This window comes from Schistocerca americana, chromosome 7 (genome assembly GCF_021461395.2).
Source record: "Schistocerca americana isolate TAMUIC-IGC-003095 chromosome 7, iqSchAmer2.1, whole genome shotgun sequence".
Taxonomy (NCBI): domain Eukaryota; kingdom Metazoa; phylum Arthropoda; class Insecta; order Orthoptera; family Acrididae; genus Schistocerca; species Schistocerca americana.
This window is the reverse complement of record NC_060125.1, coordinates 484421296-484448901: the sequence shown is the minus strand read 5'-3', so window position 1 is coordinate 484448901 and position 27606 is coordinate 484421296. Positions and strand designations below refer to the sequence as shown.

Here is a 27606-nt window from a genome sequence, read left to right as displayed (position 1 = left end):
TCAGTTGTAAATTTCTTTTACTATCACAACTTCTTTCGGGCTCTCATAAGCCCATCCTCAGGTGTCACAGAAACTGCCGGTAGGGCTAGGTGCTGTGAAACCTATGTCAATGTGAAAGTGACACCAAAGTCATCCGTAGTACTGTCTGGTGTCACTTTCACATTGACATAGGTTTCACAGCACCTAGCCCTATTGGCAGTTTCTGTGACACATGAGGATGGGCTTATGAGAGCCCGAAACTGGTTCTGATACTAAAAGAAATTTATAACTGAAGCGGATTTTCAACCTCTAGGTGTATACAAAGTTACATCCACATTCAACCATGTCTTCCATTAAGAATATTTGTTTATGCAATGAAAAATTTTTGGTTTGAGTTTTTCAAACAGATAATATAAATAACCTTAAGAAGGCTCATACATATGATTACGAACTTTCTTGGCATATTCCAGTGGTAAAATCTTCTTGCATGATCATCTGAGGGGTGACGTTGTCTTGTCACAGTGTTTCAATGAGTTTTGTATCCATCATCTATGCCAGAAGATGATGGCTACAAAACTCATTGTACCATTGTGACATGGTGACACCACCACTCAGCCAGCCAATAACTCAAGAAGATCTTAAGAAGGTTCATTTTCAGCAGAGATGAAATTGTTTAAGCTTTTCATTATGATGGTATTGCTGCTAATATTTTTTTTCCCTTTTGAACAGGGTCCAATGGTCCTTCCAGTTTTCTCTTTGACTCAATGGGGAATATGTGTTCCTATATCTTGTGATCCTGATGAAGTCTCGGCATTTGTCACAAGTTTTTTAGAGAACCTATGTGGCTTAAAGCTGACAATAGATGTTCCACATGGATCATGCACGTCCAAATTGCCATCACTGAGCACAGCAGACATTGTAATTCTGTAAGTTCACATTAACTCTTTTATATGTGTAATACGCTATACTCTTAACTCTTTTAGTAGCTCCTTTAACAGTACTTAGACAGGACAAAATGCCTCCACCCCTCACCTCCTTTCCTTGCCAGTGGCAGTACACAGTGGGCTTACAACAGCTATGAACTGTTGAAAGTCATTGTTTGGCTTTTGGAGATACAAGTTCTTTCTCTGTATGTTTACCATCATGCTTATTTTCTGTTGTCACTGTTTCAGGCATTGATATAGTAAGAGAGGGATGATACTAAAAATCTCTCTAGTATTATTGAATAAGCCAAAGGGAATTAATTTCTTGATAGATAATGCCAAGCAATATTGTTGTTACATCAGCAATAATAATAAGTGCTGTTGTATAATACACTTGGCCAGCAGTGGCAATGGCAGCAAGCAAAGCAGGCACTCTTGTTTCGGTCTCTCACCAGCAGCACTAAATGTGAATCTAGGGTTGTGGTGATAATGGAGTAAGTAGACATGCAACCACATTGTAGGCTGGAATATGTTTTTGTGCTCCCAAGCCAGCAGTCTCAGGTAGCTGCACACAGGAATAAATTCCCTTTGGTAACATCAATTTTAATGCTTATGGGTAATCTGTTTTCTACACAATTCATATTTTTTCAGCATATTGCATTCTTTTAAATTTGTTTGCTGTTATTATAGCTCCTTCTTACTATGATTTACTTTTAAAATTTATTCACTCTGCTTAGTTTTGGGCATGAGGCTTGTAGAAAACAGTAACTTTTTTATTTTGTATACAACAGAAGTAAAAAATAAAAATCACTACTCACGGAGCAGTGGACAGCTGGTTCTTTTTCACACACACACACACACACACACACACACACACACACACTGGAAACAAGTGCTCTGTGTGTGTGTGTGTGTGTGTGTGTGTGTGTGTGTGTGTGTGTGTGTGTGTGTGTTAACTAACTCCGAGGGAGGACTGTGAGAGTAAGGAAGCACTGTGTCTATCTTCCTATGTGCCTGTCTGCTACTCAATGCCCCTTTCAGTTGATATGTAGCAATTATCATGTGATTTCTATATTCCTAACATCATTTTCTATAGAAGTTAAAATGTGTTTTATTTTCTAGGTCAACTATACTGGTGGTGATCATTTTTATAGTTTTGTGTACATTCTGGGACCTTGTAGTGAGAGCATGCCAAAAGCGTAATGAAGAGGAAAAAGGTAAATCATTTTCTCACCATTATGTATGTGAAGTATGTATTTCATGTTTTAATATATGAATCATAAGTGAGCATACCTATCCCTAGATAAAACCCAGTCCCATTTACTGTTCCATAAACACTGCTTAACGTATGGAATCCCCCCCTCCCCCCCTCCCTCCAAAAAAAGTAATATTCCCACCCTAACTATAAAAAGTTTCTTTTCTGGATATTACCAATCTTTTTGCAGTGTCCTCCAGACTGCCAGTTCCTATCCCCCTAAGAAAAGAAAATTTCTAATACTGGTTTCCCATCATTTGCTGACACCAGCCAATAGGAATTAACGAGAATCAGTAAAGGTTTTCAGTTACCTGTTTCCTTACACCTTCTGTCCAATTAGATATAGTGTTACAGACATCATTGGTGACAAATTACAAATTGACCTTAGTAGCAGGGAAATTACATTAGTGAAGTGTAGCTACTGGTCCAGTAGTAAACATGCCATGATAAAGGTCACTTGCAACAGTGGCCGAAATGTTGGCTCATATAACAGCATGAGGAAACAGCCACATACACAGAGAAGTTTCACAGAAGATGAAAGTGAGAAGCTTACAATTGGACAGTTTTAAACATGTTTAGGCTATATACAGACTGAGTTATAGTAATAGGTAAATAGGAAGTACTCTATAGAAGACAGAATGTGGCAGCAGAAACCACTAGCTGTAAAGACAGACAATAATATATCTGGACCAGTTGTTCAAGCTTATCTTAATGTTAACAAATAAGCTCTATACTCCATTACTTTAGATAAGGTCTCTGCCAATATGGTAATTACAATACCTTTTGAGGTTATCTACTATGTTGTAGCTTTTATGGTTCCATTTGCTTAATGCATTTCTCATATGTTTCACTGTGTTACCATTGTATCATATAAATGATGCATTTTGCACATTTCCCAATTTTTATAAATGTCAACCACACATCACCACTACAAGAAAATCGGTTAGCCATTCAATGCCCTTTGGTGGTGATCTGGAACAGAGATTCCTGATGCAAAATTTACATCTGTCACACAGTAGTGAGCTACATTCAACATTGCTTTACAGTCCAATAATGGAAAGTCCACTGGCCTGAGCAGCCATAAGCAATAGCTCTCTCTCTCTCTCTCTCTCTCTCTCTCTCTCTCTCTCTCTCTCTCTGTGTGTGTGTGTCTGTGTTGTGTGTGTGTGTGTGTGTGTGTGTGTGTGTGTGTGTGTGTGTGTGTGCGCGCACGCGTGTGGTTTTTTTCTGCTTCTGAAGAACTTTCTGCTTGTAAGCTAGAAGTTTAGCAGTCTCTTCATTGCATCTGCGACTCAATGCCTTCTCGTTGTGGTAAGTAGCAATCTACGCTTTTCAATTGTTGCTTTATAGCCCTCCACATTCATGTCTAAAGAAACTGTCTGGTATGTTCTGATCAGCTCATGCAGGTGCTATCACTTCTAATTAAAATTATTTAAAGGCTTTGAATACACTGTACATCTAATCTTTTCTAATTATATTGCCATTTCATACTATAAAGGAAAAAAAAAAACATTATAAAAGACAAATCTGCAGAGTAAGTCACATTTTATTTGGTATTAATCCATTGTGAAAGAGCAGTACACCTACAAAATTGTTGAGGCTTTCTTGTTCACTTATCAACATATTTCTCATTGGCTTCTGTTTTAGGATCTTTGGTCAGTAAGGGAGACCCACCTGTAATGAGATGTGAAAGTGAAGTAACTGTTTCCTAAAGCTAGGTAGTGTGACACTTTTACCTTTATGTGTGTCTGTCAGCAGTACTACAAATTTACCCTCTTGAAAGTTAGTAGTGGCCCACAATTCTCTCTCATAATTTATCCAAGAATTTTTAACATTGTGCAGCCCTGTCAGCAACTGCAATAACTGAACATGTAACACGTCAGCCTCAGTTGCAAATAGAAACCAAACTTTACTCAGGTTTCAACCAAAATAATTTGGCCTTCTTCAGAAGCGAGTGACACTAAACTACTGCATGCCAAAGTTTGGCCATGTCAAGTAAAAAACTGTAGCAACATAGTAACTTGTCATAATCTACATTACTTAGGCTGAAGAGAAACAGCAGGCCCCACTGTGCGGACGAGATCGGTGGGCTGCGAGAGCTGCACCGGACCTAAACGCTTGTAGCTCTCGCGGCCTACCGACCTCGTCCACGCAGTGGGGCCTGCTGTTTCTCTTCGGCCCAAGTTATGTAGATTATGACAAGTTACTACGGTGCTACAGTTTTTTACTTGACATGGCCAAACTTTGGCATGCAGTAGTTTAGTGTCACTTACTTCTGAAGAAGGTCAAATTATTTGGCTGAAACCTGGGGAAAGTTTGGTTTCTATTTGCAAATGAGGCTAATGTGTTACATGTTCATAATTTATCATTTTTCTCAATTAAGTTTTCCTTTGATGCAGTTAATTGTTTTTTATTTTGTAATTTTCAATTTTTTTTCTTAATTATTGGAGGTTTTTTTTCCACACAGTGCATTTGTTTTCCTTTCTTAAATAGCATACTGGAGGATCTGACAATACTTGCGATAATGAAGGATTAACTTTTGATTGCAACTTGTCCTCTGAATTAAGCAAAGTTCTCATTTCCTACCAGAAGTTACTGTAATATCTGGGGTTATGAATTTCTCATACTTGCCTCTGTTCACTTTCATTTTTAGTTGAGTCCAAAAACAGATTGGCAATGGCTTTTGCCATAAGTCTTTGGTTCTTGTAGGAAATTTTAGTGCAGCAAACAACTGAAAGCTAGACCGCAACAATTTTAGGTGTCTTGAATTAGTACTGTGACAGGAAATCAATATTAAAGTCCCCAGGAACAGTGCTGGTCTGTATAGTATCTGTCACAAGTTGCTGTTTGAAATTAAAGACATTTCATGATGTTGGCATGTAAACTGTCATTACTACTAGCTTATGTGTTTCCTAATTCACTGTTTTGATGCAGTGTCCCAAGAGCTGTTCAAGACATTATCCCTTAATCTGGAGGGCTGCAGATGTACTCCCAGCATTATTTTTTTCGTATTTAGCCTCTCTCACTATCCTCTCATTGGTTCTACAGTAATAAAATATTAGCTATACCCATCAAGATCCATCTGTTTCATTTGAGTGGTTTCCATGTATTGTTTTGGTAAGTACAACACATCTGCTGATATTCCACATATCCCTTCATTTTCCTCTATGTGAGAAGTTCATCCTTCCTATTAATGATGCTTTTAGTGTTCTAATAGAAGATATTAAGTGATTATTCTATAATATTGATGGCTTCATCCAAGCTACAGTATTTTGTATGGTCAGTAGCATTTAATTGTAACTATAATACTTAGCCCTGTCTATTGGAGTACTTTAAGCCTGGGATACACATTGAAATTCACTGGGATAGGGGAAACACTACTTTGGTCACAAAGAATACTTCTAATAATTACACATTCAAGACACATCTTACTAGAAGTATTCAGCTGCTAATCATGACATATGTGATGCAACCAAATGAGGAATGATGCATAAGTCACACCCACGTGTCCCTCTCTTCAAGTGATTTTCTAACTTATGAATTAACATGTTCTACAGAACACTTCGCACAAGAGTCTTTACATGCTTGAAGAGTGACACAATATTCTATTAGTGTGAGGAACATTCTCTTTATTTTGGAAAATATGATATTACATTTAAGGGATGGTGATTGACTTATTACAAAGTTCTGCTTATTTTTGACACAGTCACTTTTTTATGACACAATCAGAATTGATTGTGTCAAAAATAAACAAGACTTTATACTCTGATTATTGTTGCTGATATCATCTTCATTTGTATGATTGGGACTGCAGTGTAAACTATTGCCTGAACCTTGTACTACTATTATACAATCTTCTGTTCCAAGATCATTCTCAAGAGACCATAAATCACAAGTAATACTGCTGATCTCTGCACTTGGCTTAAAATACTAGTTTCATGGCTGTGATTTCCCTAAGAATTCTACTCCCGTTCTGCCATTCTCCACCTGAGCTTACTATCCACAGAAAGGGTACTGTCAGACTACTTCTAGATGGATTGATTTATTTGTACACTTTCCCCTGTTAACATAGGGTGAATCAATATCATGTTTCTGAAAGGTGCAGATTTTGTAGAAACTGAGTCAAAAGCTTTCTCAAAATAACTGAATCCCACAAAACTTCTTACACACTAAAAAACTCTTGAACAATCTGCCCACAGAGACAGATGTCAAATAGACACCAGTTACATTTCCAAATACATGTCAGGTTTGTTTTCTGTGAAGAACTCTTTCTGTTCTGCACAACATTTATTTGGTAGAAATAAGTGGTCAATGACAAACCTGTAAGTGGTCAGCATGTAACCATACAAATATATTTTAGGCAGTTTGTGCAAGCTTTTGTCAGTTGGTATGATGCAATTCACAATGTTTGTCACTAATATGTTCAGTGGGACATGTAAGTAATTAAATTACGACTATGTACTATGTGAATTGTTTGGAATCCAGAATGTAACACTGACAATAAGCTACTGTTTGTTGACAGATTATATCATCTCTCATATTCTAATGTGTTAAATAATTAAATAAAATAAAAAGGAATTGATTTTTTAGAAACACAGAACAGCTTAGTTACATTACTAGCTTTCACTCTACGATTCTTTTTCTTGTTGAAGCTCACTCTCACACATACATAGTAGTCTCTCTCTCTCTCTCTCTCTCTCTCTCTCTCTCTCTTTTACACACACACACACACACACACACACACACACACACACACACACAAAAAACCACACAGATGTCCTAACACAGCTACTTGTGGCCATTGGTTGTGTATCTGGTTTAACAAGAAGAAGAGAGATAGTTGGTGAATGGCAGCAGGAAGGGCATCCAGCCACCCCTTAAAAATTAACCACACCAAATCCACATTAACCATGCCAACCCTGTGCCGAATGCAGGACAAAGGCACTATCAAAAGAAAGAAGAAAGATAGTTTCAAAAGTAGTAATTTCTCTATGCTCTCTTATTTGTCTCTGCTTCATGTATCACCCAAGTGAGAGGCTGCTTAAGACAGTAGACTCATATCCATAAGAATCAATTTTTGGATCTCCCTTTACCCATTTGATTAAGATTTTTAGTTTCCCTCATGCCACATTGTTCCCTTCAAATGGGATTCATTTGATTTTCTTTTCCACCTTCTCAAGTGAGCTTCTGTTCTGGCTCTAATGGCAACACTACTAACAAAACCCAAACATTAATCCTCTCAGCTTCTTTTTCCATTCCTTTAATCAAAACCTGACTTCATCACACATAGTAAAACTTCCAATGCCTCTTACTTGTATGTCAACTATATTTCAATTTATACCCTATCTGCATTCCATGAAATGTACATCATGTGTCAATTAATTCACATCCCTTAGCATCATTGAAAAGATTGTGTTTTGCACTGTTATTTTTTAAAATTAATCCAGATTTGGTATGTCTCCTTTATACATTTCTCTGTAGTATTCTCTCTTTGTAGAATACAATATCTTAGTGAAACTTAATGATCTGATTTTATTGCAGCATCTAACTCACTTGCTAACTTAGCAAAAGGAATGTCATTGTGTAGCAGCTGGAAGAATCTCTGGAACAATCATCGCACAAATAGTTCCATTGCGTGCATTGATGGTATCCGTGCTTTCAGTGCTCTGTGGGTCATTATGACCCATAAAATTCTCCAGATGTCACAGGAACCATGGGTCAATAAAGTTATTCTTCTTGAGGTATGGAACTTGTAATTATGACTATTGTGAATGTGAGCTACATTTGGTAGTATAATTATAATATATCTGATCTTAAGACAACTAACATAAAAGTAATAAGTGAGAGAAAGTCTTCAACACATGATGGATGCTAAAATATATGTCCTCATAAAGCATTAAGAAGAGTCAACACTGAATCTTAATTTATTGGAACATAGGCATCCATTTATGATTACTTAAGGGGGTAGTACGTGTGTTTTGCTTTTCATTTCTACAAACTGGAGGGTTTCACAATATTTGTGACCATGTGGTTCTACTCTTGTCTACAGCTGTTAACCAGAATTAGGTAGAGCTTTCTCTTCAGGCAGTGTGTTTGCAACTTCTACATCTACATATACAAAAATACTCTGCAAACCACTGTGAGCAGCATGGCATAGGGAATGTCCCATTATACTAGATGTTAGGGTTTCTTCTGTGCCATTCATGTATGGAGCACAGGAAGAATGTTCGAATGCCTCTGTGCACACAGTAAATATTCTAATATTATCTTCATGATCGCTGTGTAAGCAATACATAGGGGGTTGTAGTATACCCTCAGAGTAATCATTTAAATCCGGTTCTTGAAACTTTGTTAATAGACTTTCTTGGAATAGTTTAAGTCTGTCTTCAAGAGTCTCAGTTCCTTCAATATCTATGTGACACTCTCCCACAGATTAAACAAACCTATGACCATTCATGCTGCCCTTCTCTGTATATGTTCAATATCCCCTGTTTGTCCTATCTGATATGGGTCCCTCACACTTGACCAATGTTTTTTGATGTGTCACATGAGTAATTTGTAAGCAATCTCTTTTGTGGATTGATAGCACTTCCCCAGTATTCTACCAATAACCCAAACTCTATTACCTGCTTTATCCATGACTGAACCTGTATGATCATTCCATTCTGTATCCTACAAAGTGTTACACCCAGGTATCTGTGTGAGTTGTCTGATTTGAACAGTGGCTCACTGATATTATAGTCATAGACTACTACATTGTTTTTACTTTTTGAAGTGCAAAATTTTACATTTCTGAAAAGTTTGAGCAAGATGACAGTCTCTGTACCATGTTGAAATCTTATCAGAATCTGACAGAATAGTTATGTAACTGCTCTCAGATAGTACTTCATTATAGATTACTGCATCATGTGCAAAATTCCGGATTCTACTATTAATATTGTCCGCAAGGTCATTAATATACAACATGAACAGGAATAAGCCCAACACACTTCCCTCTGGTGCACCCGAAGTTACTTCTACATCTGATGATGACTCTTCATCGAAGATAACATACTGTGTTCTCCCTAACAAAAAGTCCTCAGTCCAGTCAAAAATTTCACTTGATATCCCATATGATTGTAGTTTTGATAATAAGTGTAGATCCAGTACTGAGTCAAATGCTTTTAGGAAATCAAGAAACACTGCATCTACTTGGTTGCCTTGATCCAAAGCTTTCAGTATGTCATGTGAGAAAAGTGTGAGTTGGGTTTCACATGATCGATGTTCTCAGAAACCATGCAGGTTGGCATTTGAGGTGGTAATTCTGTTCAAAATAGTTCATTATGTTTGAGCTCAGATTATGTTCTAAGATTATACAGTAAATCAGTGTCAAGGATACTGGATGGTAGTTTTGTGGATCACTTCTACTACCCTTCTTGTAGATGTGTGTGACCTGTATCTTTTTCCAACAACTGGGCACAGTTTTTTGATTGAGGGATCTACAATAAATTATAGTGAGAAGAGGGGATAACCAGCCACAAATTCAGTATAGAATCTGACAGGGACTCCATCAGGATCTGGAGCTTTGTTCAGTTTTAACAATTTCAGCTGTTTCTAAAAACCCCTGACACTAATACTTATTTCATTCATCTTTTCAGTGATACAAGGATTAAATTGGGGTAATTCTCCTGGGTTTTGCTTTGTAAAGGAACACTAGGAAATGGAGTTAAGCATTTCAGCTTTTGCTTTGCTACTCTGAATTTCAGTTCTTGTCTCACTCGCTAGGCACTGGTCACTAACTTTGGTGCCACAAACAGCCTTTACTTATGACCAGAATTGATTTGAATTTTGTGAAATGTCATTTGACAATATTCTGCTATGGCAGTCATTGAAGGCATCACATGTTGCTTTCTTGACAGCCAAACACATTTCATTCAGCATATCTGTATCTACATGACTGCACTTTGTTTTAACCTACTAAGCAGTATTCTCTGTTTCTTTAGAGTGACTGTATACCATGGAAGGTTTCTTCCATTATGAACTTTCTATGAGATACATATCTATCCAGTGCGTGGTTAACTATTCTTTTAAACTTGACCCGTAGTTCCTCTCCATGCTCCTGGCCTGTGCTGAAAGTTTCAAGTTTCTCAAAGAGATATGACATTACTGTTTTTTTAAATCTAGTTTATTGAAAATATATATATTTTTCTGCTTGGTTTAGTTGTCCTCTGTACTTTGGTAATCATTGTTCTCACAACAGCATCATGGTCACTGATGCCAGTTTCAATGTGGACATCCTCAAAGAGGTCAGGCCCGTTTGTTGCCATTAAATTCAAGATATTTCCAACATGAGTGGTGTTCCTAACTATCTGTTCTAGATAGTTTTCAGAGACAGTATTTAGTGAATTTTCACAGGATGTCTTATCATGTCCACCACTAACAAAATTATATTTTTCCCAGTTTATAGTTGGATGATTGAAGTCTCCACTGATTTCAATGCTTCAGAGAGTAACATGTGGTGTTTGGTGGAATGTGAATTTATACTTTCGCAATATGAAAATTTTCAGTGTACATGTTGCTGCACATCAAATAACTTTCCAAAATGTGTTTTTTTCCTATGAGTTTTGTTTTCTAAAGTGCTGGGAAATCCTAAGCCACTGTGTAAAACCATAACCATTCAAATGATTCATAAGTTTAACAGTTCTGAGGAAAAGTGTACTGTCACTTAATACAGAAAAAGTGTATTTTCACCCAGGAGAAAGTGTATTTTTAACCGGGAGATCCGGGAAAAATCCAGGAATTTTTTTTCCTTGTCCACTTATACACCCTGAGACAGACAGCTTGGTGCTTGTCATGCCTATGCAGAACACAGCACAGGGTTTGCAGTTAAGCTTGTAGGACACATGAGTGGTTTCACAGGTAGCCCTGCATTTGTTGGGATAGGTGATGCTTGTGACTGGACTGAAGTAGTTGGGGGTGGTGGGAAGACGTATGGCACAGACTTTGCATCTAGATCTATTACAGGAATATGAGCCATGAGGCAAGGTGTTGGGAGCAGGCCTTGAATGTGGATGGAGAAGAATATTACGTAAGTTCAGTACAAACTCGAATATCTTTGTGGGAGGGGTGGGAAGGATAATGGGTCGTATATTCCTCATTTTAGGACATGACGAGAGGTAGTCTAAAACCTAGCAGAGAATGTATTTCAGTTGCTCCAGTCCTGTGTGGTACTAAGACGTGAGGGAAATGTTCCTCTTTGACTGGACAGTGAGACTTTGGGAGGTAGTGGATGACTGGAGAGTAAGGCATGGGAAATCTGTTTCTGGACAGGGTTGGGAGGTTAATTATGGTCTGTGAAGGCCTCAGTGAGATTCTTAGTGTATTTTGAGAGGAGCTGCTCATCACTACAGATCTGATGGTCATGGGTGGCTACACTGTGTGGAAGGGACCTCTTGGTGTGGAAAGCATGGCAGCTCTTGAAGTGGAGCTATTGCTAGTGTTTGGGATGCTCAATATGGATGGATGTACTGGTGTAGCTATCTTTGAGGTTGAGGTCAACATTGAGGTAGGTGGCTTTTTGGGATGAGGATGACAAGGTGAAGTGAATGGGGAGATGATGTTGAGTTCTGGAGCAATGTGGGTAGGGTGCCATCACCCTCAATCCAGATCACAAAGATGTCATCAGTGAATCAGAACCAGGTGAGGGGTTTGGGATTATATATGTTATGAAGGGTTTCTCTGATGGCCCATAAATAGGTTGGCAAAGGACAAAGCCATATGGGTGTCTATTGCTATATCTTAGATTTGTTTGTAGGTGATACCATCAAAGGAGCCGTAATTGTGGGTGACGATATAGTTGGTCGTGGTGACCAGGAATGAGATTGTAGGTTTGCAATCCATCAAGGGATCTTAGGAGAGGTAGTGTTCAATAGCAGCAAGGCCATGGGCATTAGGGATGTTAGTGCAAATGGAGATGGCATCAATAGTGATGAGCAGGACAACATGTGGGAAAGAAACAGGAACTGTGGAGAACTTGTGGAGGCAATGACTTCTGTCTTTTATATAGAATGGTAGGTTGTGGGTAATAGGCTGAAGGTGTTTTTATACAAGAACAGAGATTCTCTCAGTGGAGGCACAATAACTGGCCACAAAGGGGCATGCTGAGTAATTGGGTTTATGGATTTTAGGAATAATGTTACAGGCAGGACTGTGGGCAGAGGTAGGGGTGAGGGAGAGAGAGAGAGAGAGAGAGAGAGAGAGAGAGAGAGAGAGAGAGAATCTGGGAAGAGGTTCTGGAATGGGCCTAAGGATTTGAGAAAAGACTGGAAATCCTGCTGGATTTGTGGAATGGGGTCACTGTGGCAGGATGAATCTGACAGCTGGTGAAATCCTTCTACCAGGTAATCCTTGTGGTTCAAAACAACAATGATGGAGCTTTTGTCAGCAGGTAGGATTATAAGGTTGGGATAAGCTTTTAGGTGGTCAATTGCAGTTCTTTTTAGGGATGTAAGGTTAACTCGTATCCCTGTAACAGACCTAGATGCAAGACTTGTCGCATACATCCATCCACCACCACCACCTTCTCCAAACCAGTGATGTCACAAGCATAATCTATCCCATCAAAGGCAGGGCTACTTGTGAAACAACTGATGTGATCTACAAGCTAAGCTGCAACCATCATGATGTGTTCTACATGAGCTCGACAATCAACAAGCTGTTTGTCCACGTGAATGGATACTAACAAACTGTGGCCAAGAAACAGCTGGACCACTCGGTTGCTAAGCACAGTGCCCAACACAATGTTCTTCATTTCAGTGACTGCTTCATAGCCTATGCCCTCTGGATCCTTCCTACCAACAACAGCTTTTTTGAACTGTGCAGTTGGGAACTCTCCTGCAATATATCCTACATTCCCATAACTCTCCTGGCTTCAGCCTTCATTAGTCACTGTTCATCACCCACCTATACCCTTCCCTGCTCCCACTCCAGCACACAGTCTTCTATTCCACCAATGCACCCACAGTCCTTTTCATTTCTCTCCTTTTTTGCTTCCCTCCCCTGCCCCACTGCTATTCCATCTAAACTCCCAACTGCTCCTAGCTGCCCTACCCTTTTTCCACATCATCCCCATATCCCTGTATGCTCCCACAAGCAACACTTTACCGTCCTATACTCCTATCCTGAAATTTCTCCACCTCCGTGCTTCAGCCTCCTCATTAACCCCCACCACCCAAATTGCTTCTCCTATCATGCGCTGTTGCTTGCAGTATGATCTCAGCAGGTGGATACAGTGGCCATGTATATATGAGTTGTGTTTGCATGAACATGTGTGTATACGTTGTCTTATTCAGAAGAAGGTTTTTTGGCTGAAAGTTTAATTGTTTAGCAGTCTTCTTCTTGTGTCTCTCTGTGTCTCAGCATTTCAACTATAGGGTGAGTAGCCATCTATCCTTTTCATAATATTGTCAGTTGCTAACCAAGGACTCATTAGGAGGGTGACACAGAAAGAGTAATAAACCAATTGTTCAATTTCCAAGAAAAGTAAAAAGACAAATATTTGTAGTTCCAGGAAGTGTTTTACTGTATTTTTTCTTTTTCAGTCAACACGTGACATACCAAAGATGCCACTTCTGAACAGTATGATTAATGTAGATTCATTCTTTCTGATAAGTGGGATGCTTCGTGCGATGAATTTCATGAGAGATGTGCAACAACGTGGTGGATTTTGGATTGCCACAGGAATTCTGCAGAGGCTCCTCAGGTATGTTAGTTTAATACTATCTAGCTGACACCTCTAGAAACAAGAGAACACAACTGATTTGGATTATTTATTTACCATTGATCAGTTGAAGTGAAATAGGCATTTTACATCAATAGCACTTTATGTTTTCTTTCAATAATACCTTAAAACTAAATGAACATTATATATTCCAAATAGAACCTAGAAATGATAGGTAAACAATAAAATAATAAATAAATACAGTCAATGATGTAACATAATGAAAACCTTAAAAATTAATTTCACTTGATTTTATATTCGTAAATTCAATTATATCATAAGGATTAATAAATAAGAAGTTTAATAGCTTGCTACTATAGCTAGTTATGTGAGCTGACCAAGCAGACAATGGAAGTTTATTAAATATTTTTAAGCCATTGCTTAGATGGGAATTCCCTGTTCTTGCCATCCTGTGCTAAGGTATATCTAATTTTATTTTGCATCTGATGTTATGGTGGTGTATGTTTTCCCTTATTTTGAAATCAAAAACTACATATTGGATCAAAAAAAAGCTGTAATTCGAATTTGTTTGCCTTAGAGGGGGACATCCAGTGATACCACACATGACTCCCCACACCACTCTGTGTGTGGATGGTGGGGGGCAACTTAGAAATCTTCAGTGGGAACCCCCAGTTTTTAATGTCTGAGGCATTTTCTTTGTTTCGACATAGATGATGCTGTAATTGAAGGAATAGAAATGGGTATACAATCATAATGTACAACATGCTATCAGTGGCCCTTGAATATCCAGTGCCCCTTGAATATCCAGTGCCATGTGGGACCCCACCTCCATGCTGTGAGGCTCACTCACAATGTTTTATTCCTCTGACTGGATTCCGTGGAAATATTGGAACATGTGAGGCAATACTGACCCTATGACTTATCTTAGAAGCTAGATTAAGGAAAGGCAAACCTACATTTCTAGCATTTGGAGACTTAGAGAAAGCTTTTGACAATGTTGACTGGAATAATCTCTTTCAAATTCTGAAGGTGGCAGGGGTGAAATACAGGGAGCGAAAGGCTATTTACAATTTGTACAGAAAGCAGATGGCAGTTATAAAGAGTTGAGGGACATGAAAGGGAAGCAGTGGTTGGGAAGGGAGGGAGACAGGGTTGTAGCCTCTCATTTGCATTTGTTGACATGCCCATTTACAAAGTACTACCTGGTTATAGAAATTGGCTACATGAATTCTTGATGCAGTGACACATGGTATGAATGATACTTATGACAATACTACCTACTGACAATATGTGACAATACTACCTAAGGACATACCAGAACTGCACTGTAATTTCTGGGAGCTTATATATGTATTGTGGTGCACTGCCACGAGTACAGATATTTCATTTGCTTCTCCTGTAACATGTTTGCTTCATTTCCTTTTGCCAGTCTGTACGCTGCCATCAGGCATAAAGGCTTCCACTACCATGTAAAAGAGAGAGTGAGAGTGAGCGTTCTGTGGAAAATGCTCATCATACAAGGCAACGACAGCCTCACATTTCTCCTACATTCTCCATAAATCAGGATCATTTCAATTTTTTCTTCTGTGGTTGCAACATTCATCATCCACTTGCATGTCTGTTCTCCTAATGATAGGTAGGTTTGAAAGCAATAATCACTGAACAAGTGTTGTAATGTTTAGAGTTCCTGTCTGTTCTATGTCTGTGTAATACATGAGCTCTGGTGGCAGTGTACTGCCAGTTGTGATACATCATTGTTTGCTACATGGACATGGTGGCATGTTGAGTAGTTCCCTGTTTCATATGTTGGAAGAATACAACATTGCGAATGAGGTTTCCAATTAGAAGTTACGAAATACTGACTTATCCCACTCTTGCAGCATGGCGGTGGGGTTCCATGTGCCATTGGATATTCAAGGGCTGCTCAGAAGCATGTTGTAAATTACGATTGTGTAACCATTTCTGTTCCTCCGATTACAATGCCATCTGCGGAAAAACAAAGAAAATGCTTCAGACAAAACAGGTGTAGATTTTGCTGTAAAAGAAAAAAAAGTAGACTCTGAGCTGCATGAATAGTGGCCAGCAGTGCCCTAATCTACCAGCATTAGTCATTACCAGTACCACATTCTTCTGAATTATTAGAATTCCACTGATGTGAGGATAATGCCCCCATATCAGCAGGCCATACCCTACATGTGACTGAAGAGTCCAAAATAAATTACTCTTAAATGTTCTTTTGTTATTAAGCCTCTCAGTTTCTGCATTATATAGTTGGCTTAAGATAATGTTGTACCGATATGGTTGATGTGTGTTTCCCAAATTAACTTAGAGTTTGTATGAATTCCTAGAATTTTAACTGCTCTCAACTGTAGCTCTTTTGAAAATCCTAGTATAATCTACTGGTTATCAGGGTTGTGAAGCAGTATATTTGGTAAGAACCAATTTAGTGCTGTTTCCCTGCCATCTTGCATCATATCTTGCAGAACTAATGTTTTCTCATGCTGAGCTAGTAAAGTCGTTTCATCAGCATAACAAATAACAAAGTTAGGTTCACAGTGGGGTAAATTACGGACAGGAATTATAATAAAGAAGGGTCTAAGGACAGACCCTTCTGGGACTCCTGTTTTATCTTGCAACTGTGAGTGCTGTTTCTGACAGAGACAAACTGTTTCCTATTGTTTAGGTATGATACAATTACTGCCAATGCAATATTGAGTTCAGTACACATATGCCCCCACTGAAGTTGTCACAGCACAACTGCATCTTATAAATATCAGTAAGTACAAGTTTTCAGCGAGTAAAAAGAGAAGCATATTTCATCTATGGTTAGAAATGTTTAGTCAGTGACAACCAAGAGACAAAAAGACCTGAAAAAGGCAAAAAACTTATGTTTGATTAAAACTTAGAAATTAAGTTACCATACCTCTTACAAAGGAGTGGATGTAAACATTGGCATAAATGTGTAATTTTACTGTATATTATGGATTTTAACAATTGATAGGCATCAAAAGAATGCTACATATGTAGACATTCCAAGTTCCACAAGGTGCATTTTAGCTGTATATATTTTACTCATATATATATTTTACCTGTTTGTAATTTTATTTTTGACAAGCCTGTGTGGAATGTGCAATATTCTCTCCACTAAAATTTAAAAATGACATGAGTAATGAATGCTCAGTGGAATGTGATGTGCAACTAAAATTTTTTTAAAGATCTGAAGATGACATTCTTACCTGTCAAAACTGTCCAATAAAAAACAAGTTTTGACTGTGATCTTGACCATGTAAAAATTTATTTACAGAGATTTCTTTGCTCTAACAAACTCGCATCTGCATGCCACCAGTGCTCAACTATCCTCGCAATAGCTTCCTGTGTGTAGTGCTTGCCTGGCCTGTGTAGAGAGGGGATGGGGGTTACGATTCTCCGTATGATAATAGCAGTTGGAAATCAGCATACAAGATTCACAGAATCACTGAGTCCCTGGTTCAAGCCTTCTATGTGGTTCAAACCAGAGTGAGATGATATTTTGTGGGAACAATGCTGCAAAATGGTAGCACAGATTCCAGCCCGTGTATGATGTTAGCTACCTGTCTTCACCAATGCAGCCAGCCATGTGTAGGAACTAAGGGTGGACTTTGAACACAGGTGGCAGGTGTCATTAGTGTTGACTTGAGTCACAATTTGCAAGCACGTATACCAAGTGTGCTACATAACCACCAGTAGAGTCTCCACTAAATATTGGATGAGATCGCTGGCAAGCATACAGAGTGGAAACTGGCCTTCCCTCTTGACATCCCTGTTATTTCCCTAAGGGTCTCCGTCAGCCTTCTAATTTTGGATCTTGCAGACACCAGCAAACCCTTCCTGTCTACTTCTCTGGGTCTTTAAAGATGGCTGACCGCTATTCCAACAGAGGTGGTGTCCCATGCTGTCTCAAACATCCTTTCTGCATTGCGCAAGACCTTAAACCTGCTGTCCAGCCAGTATCCCCTTTCACCTTCTCCCTTGAGATTCTCAGCCTCACCACTGTTCTCTAATCACACTCAGATGAATGTGGATCTGCCAGATCAGAAGGCACTACAACATCTCAGGTGATGCTATAGCCCCGGGAGCCTCAACATCACGATAGACCAGGTCAACACTGTAAAGCCTGTTGACTGTGGCCAATGCAGCTTCCAACTGTTTGTGGACAGTGACCTTTTGTTCCTGCGACCATAAATTACATGTGCTGTCCCTATCCAAGTTTAACCTATGTTTGTCTCTACAACAAGGAATAAATACTAACCCACAGTAGCTAGATAGAATGTAAATAATGTAAACAGTGTTTCTATGTTACTTCTGTTTATCATTATGTTACACAGTCAGCACATATGATACTAATGCTAAAAAATTATGCAACAATTTAGAAAAAAAAGATAATAAACACTACTTACTCTTAAAAATACACATGCTATTCACCTTCTCACAGAAGCACATAATAGAAAGACTAAACGCTGTGTACAGGGTTATTACAAATGATTGAAGCGATTTCACAGCTCTACAATAACTTTATTATTTGAGATATTTTCACAATGCTTTGCACACACATACAAAAACTCAAAAAGTTTTTTCACAAATGTTTGATATGTGCCCCTTTAGTGATTCGGCAGACATCAAGCTGATAATCAAGTTCCTCCCACTCGGCGCAGCATGTCCCCATCAATGAGTTCGAAAGCATCGTTGATGCGAGCTCGCAGTTCTGGCACGTTTCTTGGTAGAGGAGGTTTAAACACTGAATCTTTCACATAACCCCACAGAAAGAAATCGCATGGGGTTAAGTCGGGAGAGCGTGGAGGCCATGACATGAATTGCTGATCATGATCTCCACCACGACCAATCCATCGGTTTTCCAATCTCCTGTTTAAGAAATGCCGAACATCATGATGGAAGTGCAGTGGAGCACCATCCTGTTGAAAGATGAAGTCGGTGCTGTCAGTCTCCAGTTGTGGCATGAGCCAATTTTCCAGCATGTCCAGATACACGTGTGCTGTAACGTTTTTTTCACAGAGGAAAAAGAGGCCGTAAACTTTAAACCGTGAGATTGCACAAAACACGTTAACTTTTGGTGAATTGCAAATTTGCTGCATGAATGTGTGAGGATTCTCTACCGCCCAGATTTGCACATTGTGTCTGTTCACTTCACCATTAAGAAAAAATGTTGCTTCATCACTGAAAACAAGTTTCGCACTGAACGCATCCTCTTCCATGAGCTGTTGCAACCGTGCCGAAAATTCAAAGCGTTTGACTTTGTCATCGGGTGTTAGGGCTTGTAGCAATTGTAAACGGTAAGGCTTCTGCTTTAGCCTTTTCTGTAAGATTTTCCAAACCGTCGGCTGTGGTACATTTAGCTCCCTGCTTGCTTTATTCGTTGACTTCCTCGGGCTACGCGTGAAACTTGCCTGCACCCGTTCAACCGTTTCTTCGCTCACTGCAGGTCGACCCGTGGATTTCCCCTTACAGAGGCATCCAGAAGCTTTAAACTGCGCATACCATCGCCAAATGGAGTTAGCAGTTGGTGGATCTTTGTTGAACTTCGTCCTGAAGTGTCGTTGCACTGTTAATGACTGACTGATGTGAGTGCATTTCAAGCACGACACACGCTTTCTCGGCTCCTGTCGCCACTTTGTCTCATTGCGCTCTCGAGCGCTCTGGCGGCAGAAACCTGAAGTGCGGCTTCAGCCGAACAAAACTTTATGAGTTTTTCTATATATCTGTAGTGTGTCGCGACCATATGTCAATGAATGGAGCTACAGTGAATTTATGAAATCGCTTCAATCATTTGTAATAGCCCTGTACATACATGTGCTGCTGCTTCTGGTGGCTGTTCTTGACTCTGCAGCTGTAAGTCTACTGACTTTCACAAAGCATCAGCCAGTTATGGTATTCCTGTCATTTTGCCCTTTATTTCATATGGTATGAGGTGCATCCAGAAAGTAACTTCGGGTGATTGATAAAGAAAACAAAAATATCAGTAAGTAAAAGAAATATTTATAAAATATTTACATAGATTCACTGGCTGTGCTGTCTCAACATAATCATCACAGGTGTTGAAGCATTTGTTGTAACGGTGCACCATCAGTTGTATGCCTATGTCATAGGAGTCTGCTGTCAATGTCCAGAGTGATGAAGGCACTTCCATCTGCACCTCTGAATTATTGTGGAAACATTTTCCTGCCAGAAAGTGATTCATGAGATGGAAGGGATGAAAGTTACTTGGGGCGAGTTTGAGGCTGTAGGGTGGATGGTGAAAATCTCCCATCCAAATTGATTCAACACACTGTGTGTATCATTAGCTGTATAGGGTCTTGCATTGCCCTGCAGAGGCATAATGCCTCTTGTCAACATACTATGTCTCTTGGTCTGGATCGCCATCCTCAGACTTTTTAGTGTCTGTCAATACTATAGGCATGGTCTCCCCTCACCATGAAAACTCATACAGGAGGACACCTCATTGATCCCAGCAGACAGTGCACAGGAGTTCTTTGACAAAGACTGTCTGCTTGAATTTGGTCTTCACAGATGAACCACTACGCCACCAATGCATGGATTAATGTTTTGTTTCTGGTGTGGAATGTGACACCAGTGGTTCATCCCCAGTGACAACATTGTTGAGAAACTTGTCACCTTTCCATGTATTGCTGTAGCAATGTCAGTGCTGTGGCCAGAAATTTGCTTTCATGTTTATCTGTCAATTGCCTTGACACCCATCTTGCATACACTTCATGAAAAACAAGCCATTGGCAAACAGTTTTGTGCAACAGTGAGTGAGACATTGGGGGGGGGGGGGGCTGACTAGAGAATTCTGGAATTTGAAGGGCAGGTTCTGCAAAATTGCTTGCTGCTCTCTTTCCATCAGTTCTGGTATCACCATGAATGATCAGCTGTTATGGTGTTTGTCATGAATATTGGTTCCTCCTTCAGCAAATTGCCTGTACCATTATCAGACCATACTGTCACTGATAGTGTTGTGTTCATATACGTGACACAATTGGTGGTGGATCTCTGCTGGAGACTACTTCTGAGCATGCAAAAATTGGGTAAGTGCATGAACTTTGCAGTTGGCAAGAGATAGTATCAGAGCAGCCATATTATTGTAGTACTGTGTGAGAACTATTGCTATCAGAAGACTGAACTGCACTGCATTATTCCCACATAACTCCTCTCTACTCCTGCGCATGCATACTTCTATCTGCTCATGCTGTCTCTATTGGAACTTACTTTCTGGTTGTACCTCATAAATTTACTATGTTCATTCAGCTTGATAGGTATTTGACAATACAAGTTTTGTAAAAAATGTTTCTCACACACAAATAACACAATAACTTTTAATATCGGAAGATGTTCTAAGGCTCTATATGAGTGACAACTTTAAGTGATACAGGAATGTAGTTGCAGGCATTATTGCTGTCCATTTTATTTTCATTCACTGACATAATGTGTTCCATAGTTTTAATTTTTAAGGAAAGCCTTGAGGAACATGGAACGAGTCAAGTTATACATTTACAGAAGCAACCATTTCATGGTATTTCTATAAAGTATAAAAAAGCTGAAACCTCCTAGCAAATTAAAATTGTGTAACAGACCAAGATTTGAATCTGAAACTTGCCTTTGTGCTAAGAACTAATTATGTTTAGTGCTCAGCTGCTCACAATGAGAATCATAGGACTAAACCCTAGATTAAAGATTGAACAAGACTCAGAACTTGCCAGCTTCCAGATGAACCTTTTTTCTTCTTGAGCTATGGAGTGCATGGGCCCCACCCCACACACATTATGTATGGCTACATTGTCCCAGCTGAATACAATGAGCCAGCTCTGCAGTTCGACCTCGATGAGGAATTGTAGGTGAGGGAAGACAGAAGGCAGGGAGCAGGAGGATAGTTTAGGGAAGGATGGCTTATGACCATGAAGGAGAGGCTGCAGAAACACAGGATGGGAAATGTGGTACTGGTGAACTTGTTTTTACCACAGGCATGCAGAGCTGTGCGCTGTGCCTGATAATATGCAGGAGTAGTTCAGGAGAAGGAGATGGTTCAAGGGAAAGGCAAGTGTGGGGTAGAGGCTTTGGGTGCAGGGTAAGTGAGTTAGGGTCTCTGTGACAGGGTGGGGTGGGGGGTTGTGAGTGTAGATAGAGGCTAGCAGAGAGGCCTTAGCACACCCCTTTCAAATAAGACAATAGTCTTCATCGTCCACCTTCTCTCTGGGACAAATATTGTCCCAAAATCCCCGAAACTGGAGCCTAGCCCTATAGGTAACAAGAATAGAACACAGTGAGATAAATGTAAACACATAAACAATGTCTACTGCAAAAACTTGCTCCTACAAAATCTCCTTGTACTCTACTTTTCCATCTTTCATCTTTTTTAAATCAGTTCCCAGTGCTACCAATAATATTACATTTTTTCAGCACTGCACCTTAACATAAACTTTTTTCAAATATTCTTCCTTGAAGAAAAAGAATAACAAAACTTCTGTATATAATAAAAGAACCATGACTGTGCAGTGTCTTCAAGCTCATCTTAGTATCATAAACTCATGTGGCTATGCCACTCACCCATTCTTCATGAAAATGAAGTGAAAAGATGTTACAGAATCAATTCTTATGAAAATACATTACCTTCATAACATACTATAATTCAAAACATATTACAGTCTGACATTACCTGTGACTGTGCATGTAGTAGAAGTAAGAATGCCAGTTCCCACATTACAGCTTTTCCAGAATAAATACTTTTCTGATGTGTGCTACACTCTCCCAGTAGATAATGCCACAGAACTTATTGTGTGATAATGTGCTAAGTGTGGTGTCACCGCCAGACACCACACTTGCTAGGTGGTAGCTTTAAATCGGCCGCGGTCCATTAGTACATGTCGGACCCGCGTGTCGCCACTTTCAGTGATAGCAGACCGAGCGCCACCACACGGCAGGTCTAGAGAGACGTACAAGCACTCGCCCCAGTTGTACGGACGACGTAGCTAGCGATGCACACTGACAAAGCCTTGCTCATTTGCAGAGCAGATAGTTAGAATAGCCTTCAGCTAAGTCAATGGCTATGACCTAGCAAGGCGCCGTTAGTAACATTGCATGTATCTACAGAGTCTCACTTGTATCATCAAGAACGATGTACCACAATGATGGATTAAAGTTAAGTATTCCAGAAGCTACGTACTTTTCTTTATAGCATTCATTACGTATCCTGTTTCAGACCTATCTCTAGCCTGCGTTAGTTAACGCGTGCCTTTCGGCTTCCTCTCATTGTGTCTAGGCTGTCTTGTCTAGACACAACACTAAGTATGCCAGAAACCTTAGCTGCAGGTGAAGATAATGAGAGAGATTTTGAAATTCAAAGCAACTGAAATTGAGCTGTTCAAATAATTTATCGACATACATTGTTACATTGTTATTCATCTTGATGAAGAGAAACTTTGCACATAGACTTCCATTTAATGTGTACCCACTGATATTTACTTCTGTGACCTGTAAGTAATTTTTATTAGTCTCATAAGCCATAACATAAGTTTTTCAGGAGTTAAACTGCTGCCTATGAAGAAGTTTTAAGCCCGTTACACTATTCTAGTGGCTCTGTCTGGTATGGGTGCATTTGGGTTCTTTATCAGTATAATTGTGCTATCAGCAAACATCACATCTTATGAAGAGCCCTCCAATAGCTTTGATAAATCGTTTATGCAGGGTCACGAATAGGAGTGTACCAAGTGATGAGCATTGTAAGATACCATATTTATTTCAATGATTCCCCATTCTGAATTAAGTTTTATTATTATGGTAACATTTATTAATGTGATCATATGTTTTATGTTGTTAAGATATGACTCCATCTATGCATTTTATTAATAAAATTTTCTGACCTACACAAACAAGGTCACATAAAATTCCAAATGGCAATTTTTCATCTTGACTTAAACCAGAACTGAGTTTGTGGGATCATATGTTGCTCTATCTATAGAAAAGCCATTACAGAAGCCATACTGATCATGTATTGTGAGAGAAGAAATGGTTTGGTATATTGTTGTAAGCTACATCTCAAACATTTATGAGAACATGGGAAAGGTAGATGGGTTCATTATTAAAGGTGATTTGCTTATCTCCATCTTTATAAATTGGAACTACTTTAATCTTTTAGAAACTGCACCTTGCATCATTGATGCAAAGAATGTCCTATCACATAAGCACACAATTTAGTATTTTTGTTGAAATGGCATCATAGCCAGACGAGTTACTGCTTTCAATTATCTATTATTTTTTTAAATCTCTTTAATTATTTTTTCAACAAAACTGGTATATAGCTACAGAGGCTAGATTTTTGCTCCTTTCTCATCACTGGTGTCATTTGTTTGGCCAAGGGATAAGCAATAATTTTTGATTGAGAGGAGCTAATTCAACTGTGGATTCTGTTTCTGCACTACCCCTTTTTTAATTGTTCCTGGAACTTTGTAGAGTTGTAGCAATTTCAGTTGGATTCAGCACCTGCTGTGGATATCATGAATCACTTAGCTTCGATGTGCTATAAAACTGTAATTGAATTAGTATTTCTTGATGTTACTTTAGTTTGAAAAATGATCGATATAATGGAATAACATCCATGTGTGTGCATATCTGCACTGATATATATTTTTCTAAGAACTACTTTAAACTATCAATGTTAACACAAGGACCCTGTCTTTATCCAGAGAGAATCTCTGTCAGAAAAGTGTTGAAATAGTTCCAGGAATTTATAAACAATCTACTGATGAAAGACATTACTAAAAATGTACACTTTCATGAATGTATGTCTAAGTTTGGGGCAATTCAAGCGAAGAGAAGGTCTATTTCACCTTGAGGTCAAGCCCATATGCTTGACCTTTGGTGTCACATGATTTCTTACTATAAGAAAGCATATTTGTAAGAAATAACAAAATAATTTAAATTGATTTAGTTAATGATTCTAATTATGTCCCTATTTATTTTCCTTTATTACAGCCTTTTATACCTTCTGACCTTCGTTGCTATCTTTTCTTTTGCATAGTTGCCCCTTCTATACTACTTGCTTCACTTGAAGTTCTGCTTTGTGACCTTCCATCTTTGTCATCTGTGCTTCTTGTTTCTGTCTCATCTATTTCCTTTTTGCACTTCTAAACTCTTGACTTTTTAACCTATCCTTATCTGTTTATTGAGAGTTGACTGTTGAAAGTAAAGGGTTTTCTGTAAGTTGCCAATGGAAGTCATTTGGAAAGATAGCCATTAGCCTTTTTTTTAAAATAATATGCCCCACCCATCATTATTACCATTTAAAGATTTGATTTTTAGAAAGATAGCCATTAGCCTCTCTTTAAATAATATGCCTCACTCATCATCATGGCCATGAAAGATTTGATCTAAATTTTATGTGATCTTATACCTTACACTGAAACTTTTTAAATTCAGGAAATGTAAAGTTTTTTGCATTGTTAGTAAACTTATAGAATGTTGTAATATTCATCACAGGTTAACACCAGCATATGCAGTGGTGCTTGCAGTATATGCATGTCTGTTACCATATTTTGGTTCTGGGCCTGAGTGGAATACTCAAGTCGGTTACAACTCAAAAATGTGTAAACAACACTGGATGTTCAATATAATGTATGTTAATAACTACATAAACTATGAAAATATGGTAAGTAGACATTAAATTTAAAAATGCCTTTATTAGAAACTATGCATAATATTGGTTCTGTTTAAAAGTAAATTTAAAAAAAAAAAAATTCTTCTGACTAAAAGAAACATTACCTATCTACAGCGTTTTAAAACTGACTAGTCTAATAATGATTTGCTGACTGCAGATGTCAAATTACTGGAGGAAAGGATTATTAACCAAACTTAGCTTAGGATTTTTTCACTTCACACAGTATACATTGGCAAATATTCTCTCTACTATATGTTCACACACTCAGTCAAAAATGAATTTTCATCTGTACTGTCAATAAGAAGCAGTAATGATGAAGAATATATACGAGGGCGGTTCAATAAGTAATGCAACACATTTTTTTCTCGGCCAATTTTGGTTGAAAAAACCGGAAATTTCTTGTGAAATATTTTCAAACATTCCTGCTTCGTCTCGTATAGTTTCATTGACTTCCGACAGGTGGCAGCACTGTACGGAGCTGTTAAAATGGCGTCTGTAACGGATGTGTGTTGCAAACAACGGGCAGTGATCGAGTTTCTTTTGGCGGAAAACCAGGGCATCTCAGATATTCATAGGCGCTTGCAGAATGTCTACGGTGATCTGGCAGTGGACAAAAGCACAGTGAGTCGTTGGGCAAAGCGTGTGTCATCATCGCCGCAAGGTCAAGCAAGACTGTCTGATCTCCCGCATGCGGGCCGGCCGTGCACAGCTGTGACTCCTGCAATGGCGGAGCGTGCGAACACGCTCGTTCGAGATGATCGACAGATTACCATCAAACAACTCAGTGCTCAACTTGACGTCTCTGTTGGTAGTGTTGTCACAATTGTTCACCAGTTGGGATATTCAAAGGTTTGTTCCCGCTGGGTCCCTCGTTGTCTAACCGAACACCATAAAGAGCAAAGGAGAACCATCTGTGCGGAATTGCTTGCTCGTCATGTGGCTGAGGGTGACAATTTCTTGTCAAAGATTGTTACAGGCGATGAAACATGGGTTCATCACTTCGAACCTGAAACAAAATGGCAATCAATGGAGTGGCGCCACACCCACTCCCCTACCAAGAAAAGTTTAAAGCCATACCCTCAGCCGGTAAAGTCATGGTTACAGTCTTCTGGGACGCTGAAGGGGTTATTCTGTTCGATGTCCTTCCCCATGGTCAAACGATCAACTCTGAAGTGTATTGTGCTACTCTTCAGAAATTGAAGAAACGACTTCAGCGTGTTTGTAGGCACAAAAATCTGAACCAACTTCTCCTTCCTCATGACAACGCAAGACCTCACACAAGTCTTCGCACCCGAGAGGAGCTCACAAAACTTCAGTGGACTGTTCTTCCTCATGCACCCTACAGCCTTGATCTTGCACTGTTGGATTTCCATATGTTTGGAACAATGAAGGACGCAGTCCATGGGAGGCACTACGCGGATGATGAAGAAGTTATTGATGCAGTACGACGTTGGCTCTGACATCGACCAGTGGAATGGTACCGTGCAGGCATACAGGCCCTCATTTCAAGGTGGCGTAAGGCCGTAGCATTGAATGGAGGTTACGTTGAAAAATAGTGTTGTGTAGCTAAAAGATTGGGGAATAACCTGGTGTATTTCAATGCTGAATAAAACAACCCCTGTTTCAGAAAAAAAATGTGTTGCATTACTTATTGAACTGCCCTCGTAAAATTTAGGTTAGCCAAGGGTACTCAGAGAAGAACAGAAACAGCAGAAATGTGTATATCGTCATGATCAATAAGGAAGCAAGCCTTGCATAGACTTTAAGTGATTCCAGTGTTTGAATCAAATGTAGATCCACTTCATTGGAGTGAAATGATAAAATGCAGTATACGAGTCTCACCTGACAACTTTAAGGCATCTGATCTGTATGAGTCTGCATTTTATTTCAGTCAGTGTCATCCTCTGGAAAGTATCCATTTATATTAGCTATTTTCCTTAAATTGCCCTTACCAGTTACAGGTTCAAATGGTGATGAGAGAAGTTCCTGCAAGATAATTCTAACACTGAAAACTGCTGTGAGGGCTGTG

General features: G+C 39.1%; 1 protein-coding gene across 1 annotated transcript in view; it reads left to right on the top strand.

Moving 5' to 3' along the window:
- Nucleotides 1–885: 885 nt before the first annotated feature.
- The window catches only part of LOC124623031 (O-acyltransferase like protein-like), a 102563-nt gene continuing 75842 nt past the window's right edge, over nt 886–27606 (top strand). The window contains exons 1-5 of the mRNA XM_047148823.1: nt 886–905; nt 2025–2119; nt 7699–7898; nt 13737–13897; nt 25400–25568. Coding sequence (XP_047004779.1) covers nt 7731–7898; nt 13737–13897; nt 25400–25568 — 498 coding nt within the window. The 5' untranslated portion in view covers nt 886–905; nt 2025–2119; nt 7699–7730. The remainder of the gene's footprint in view (nt 906–2024; nt 2120–7698; nt 7899–13736; nt 13898–25399; nt 25569–27606) is intronic.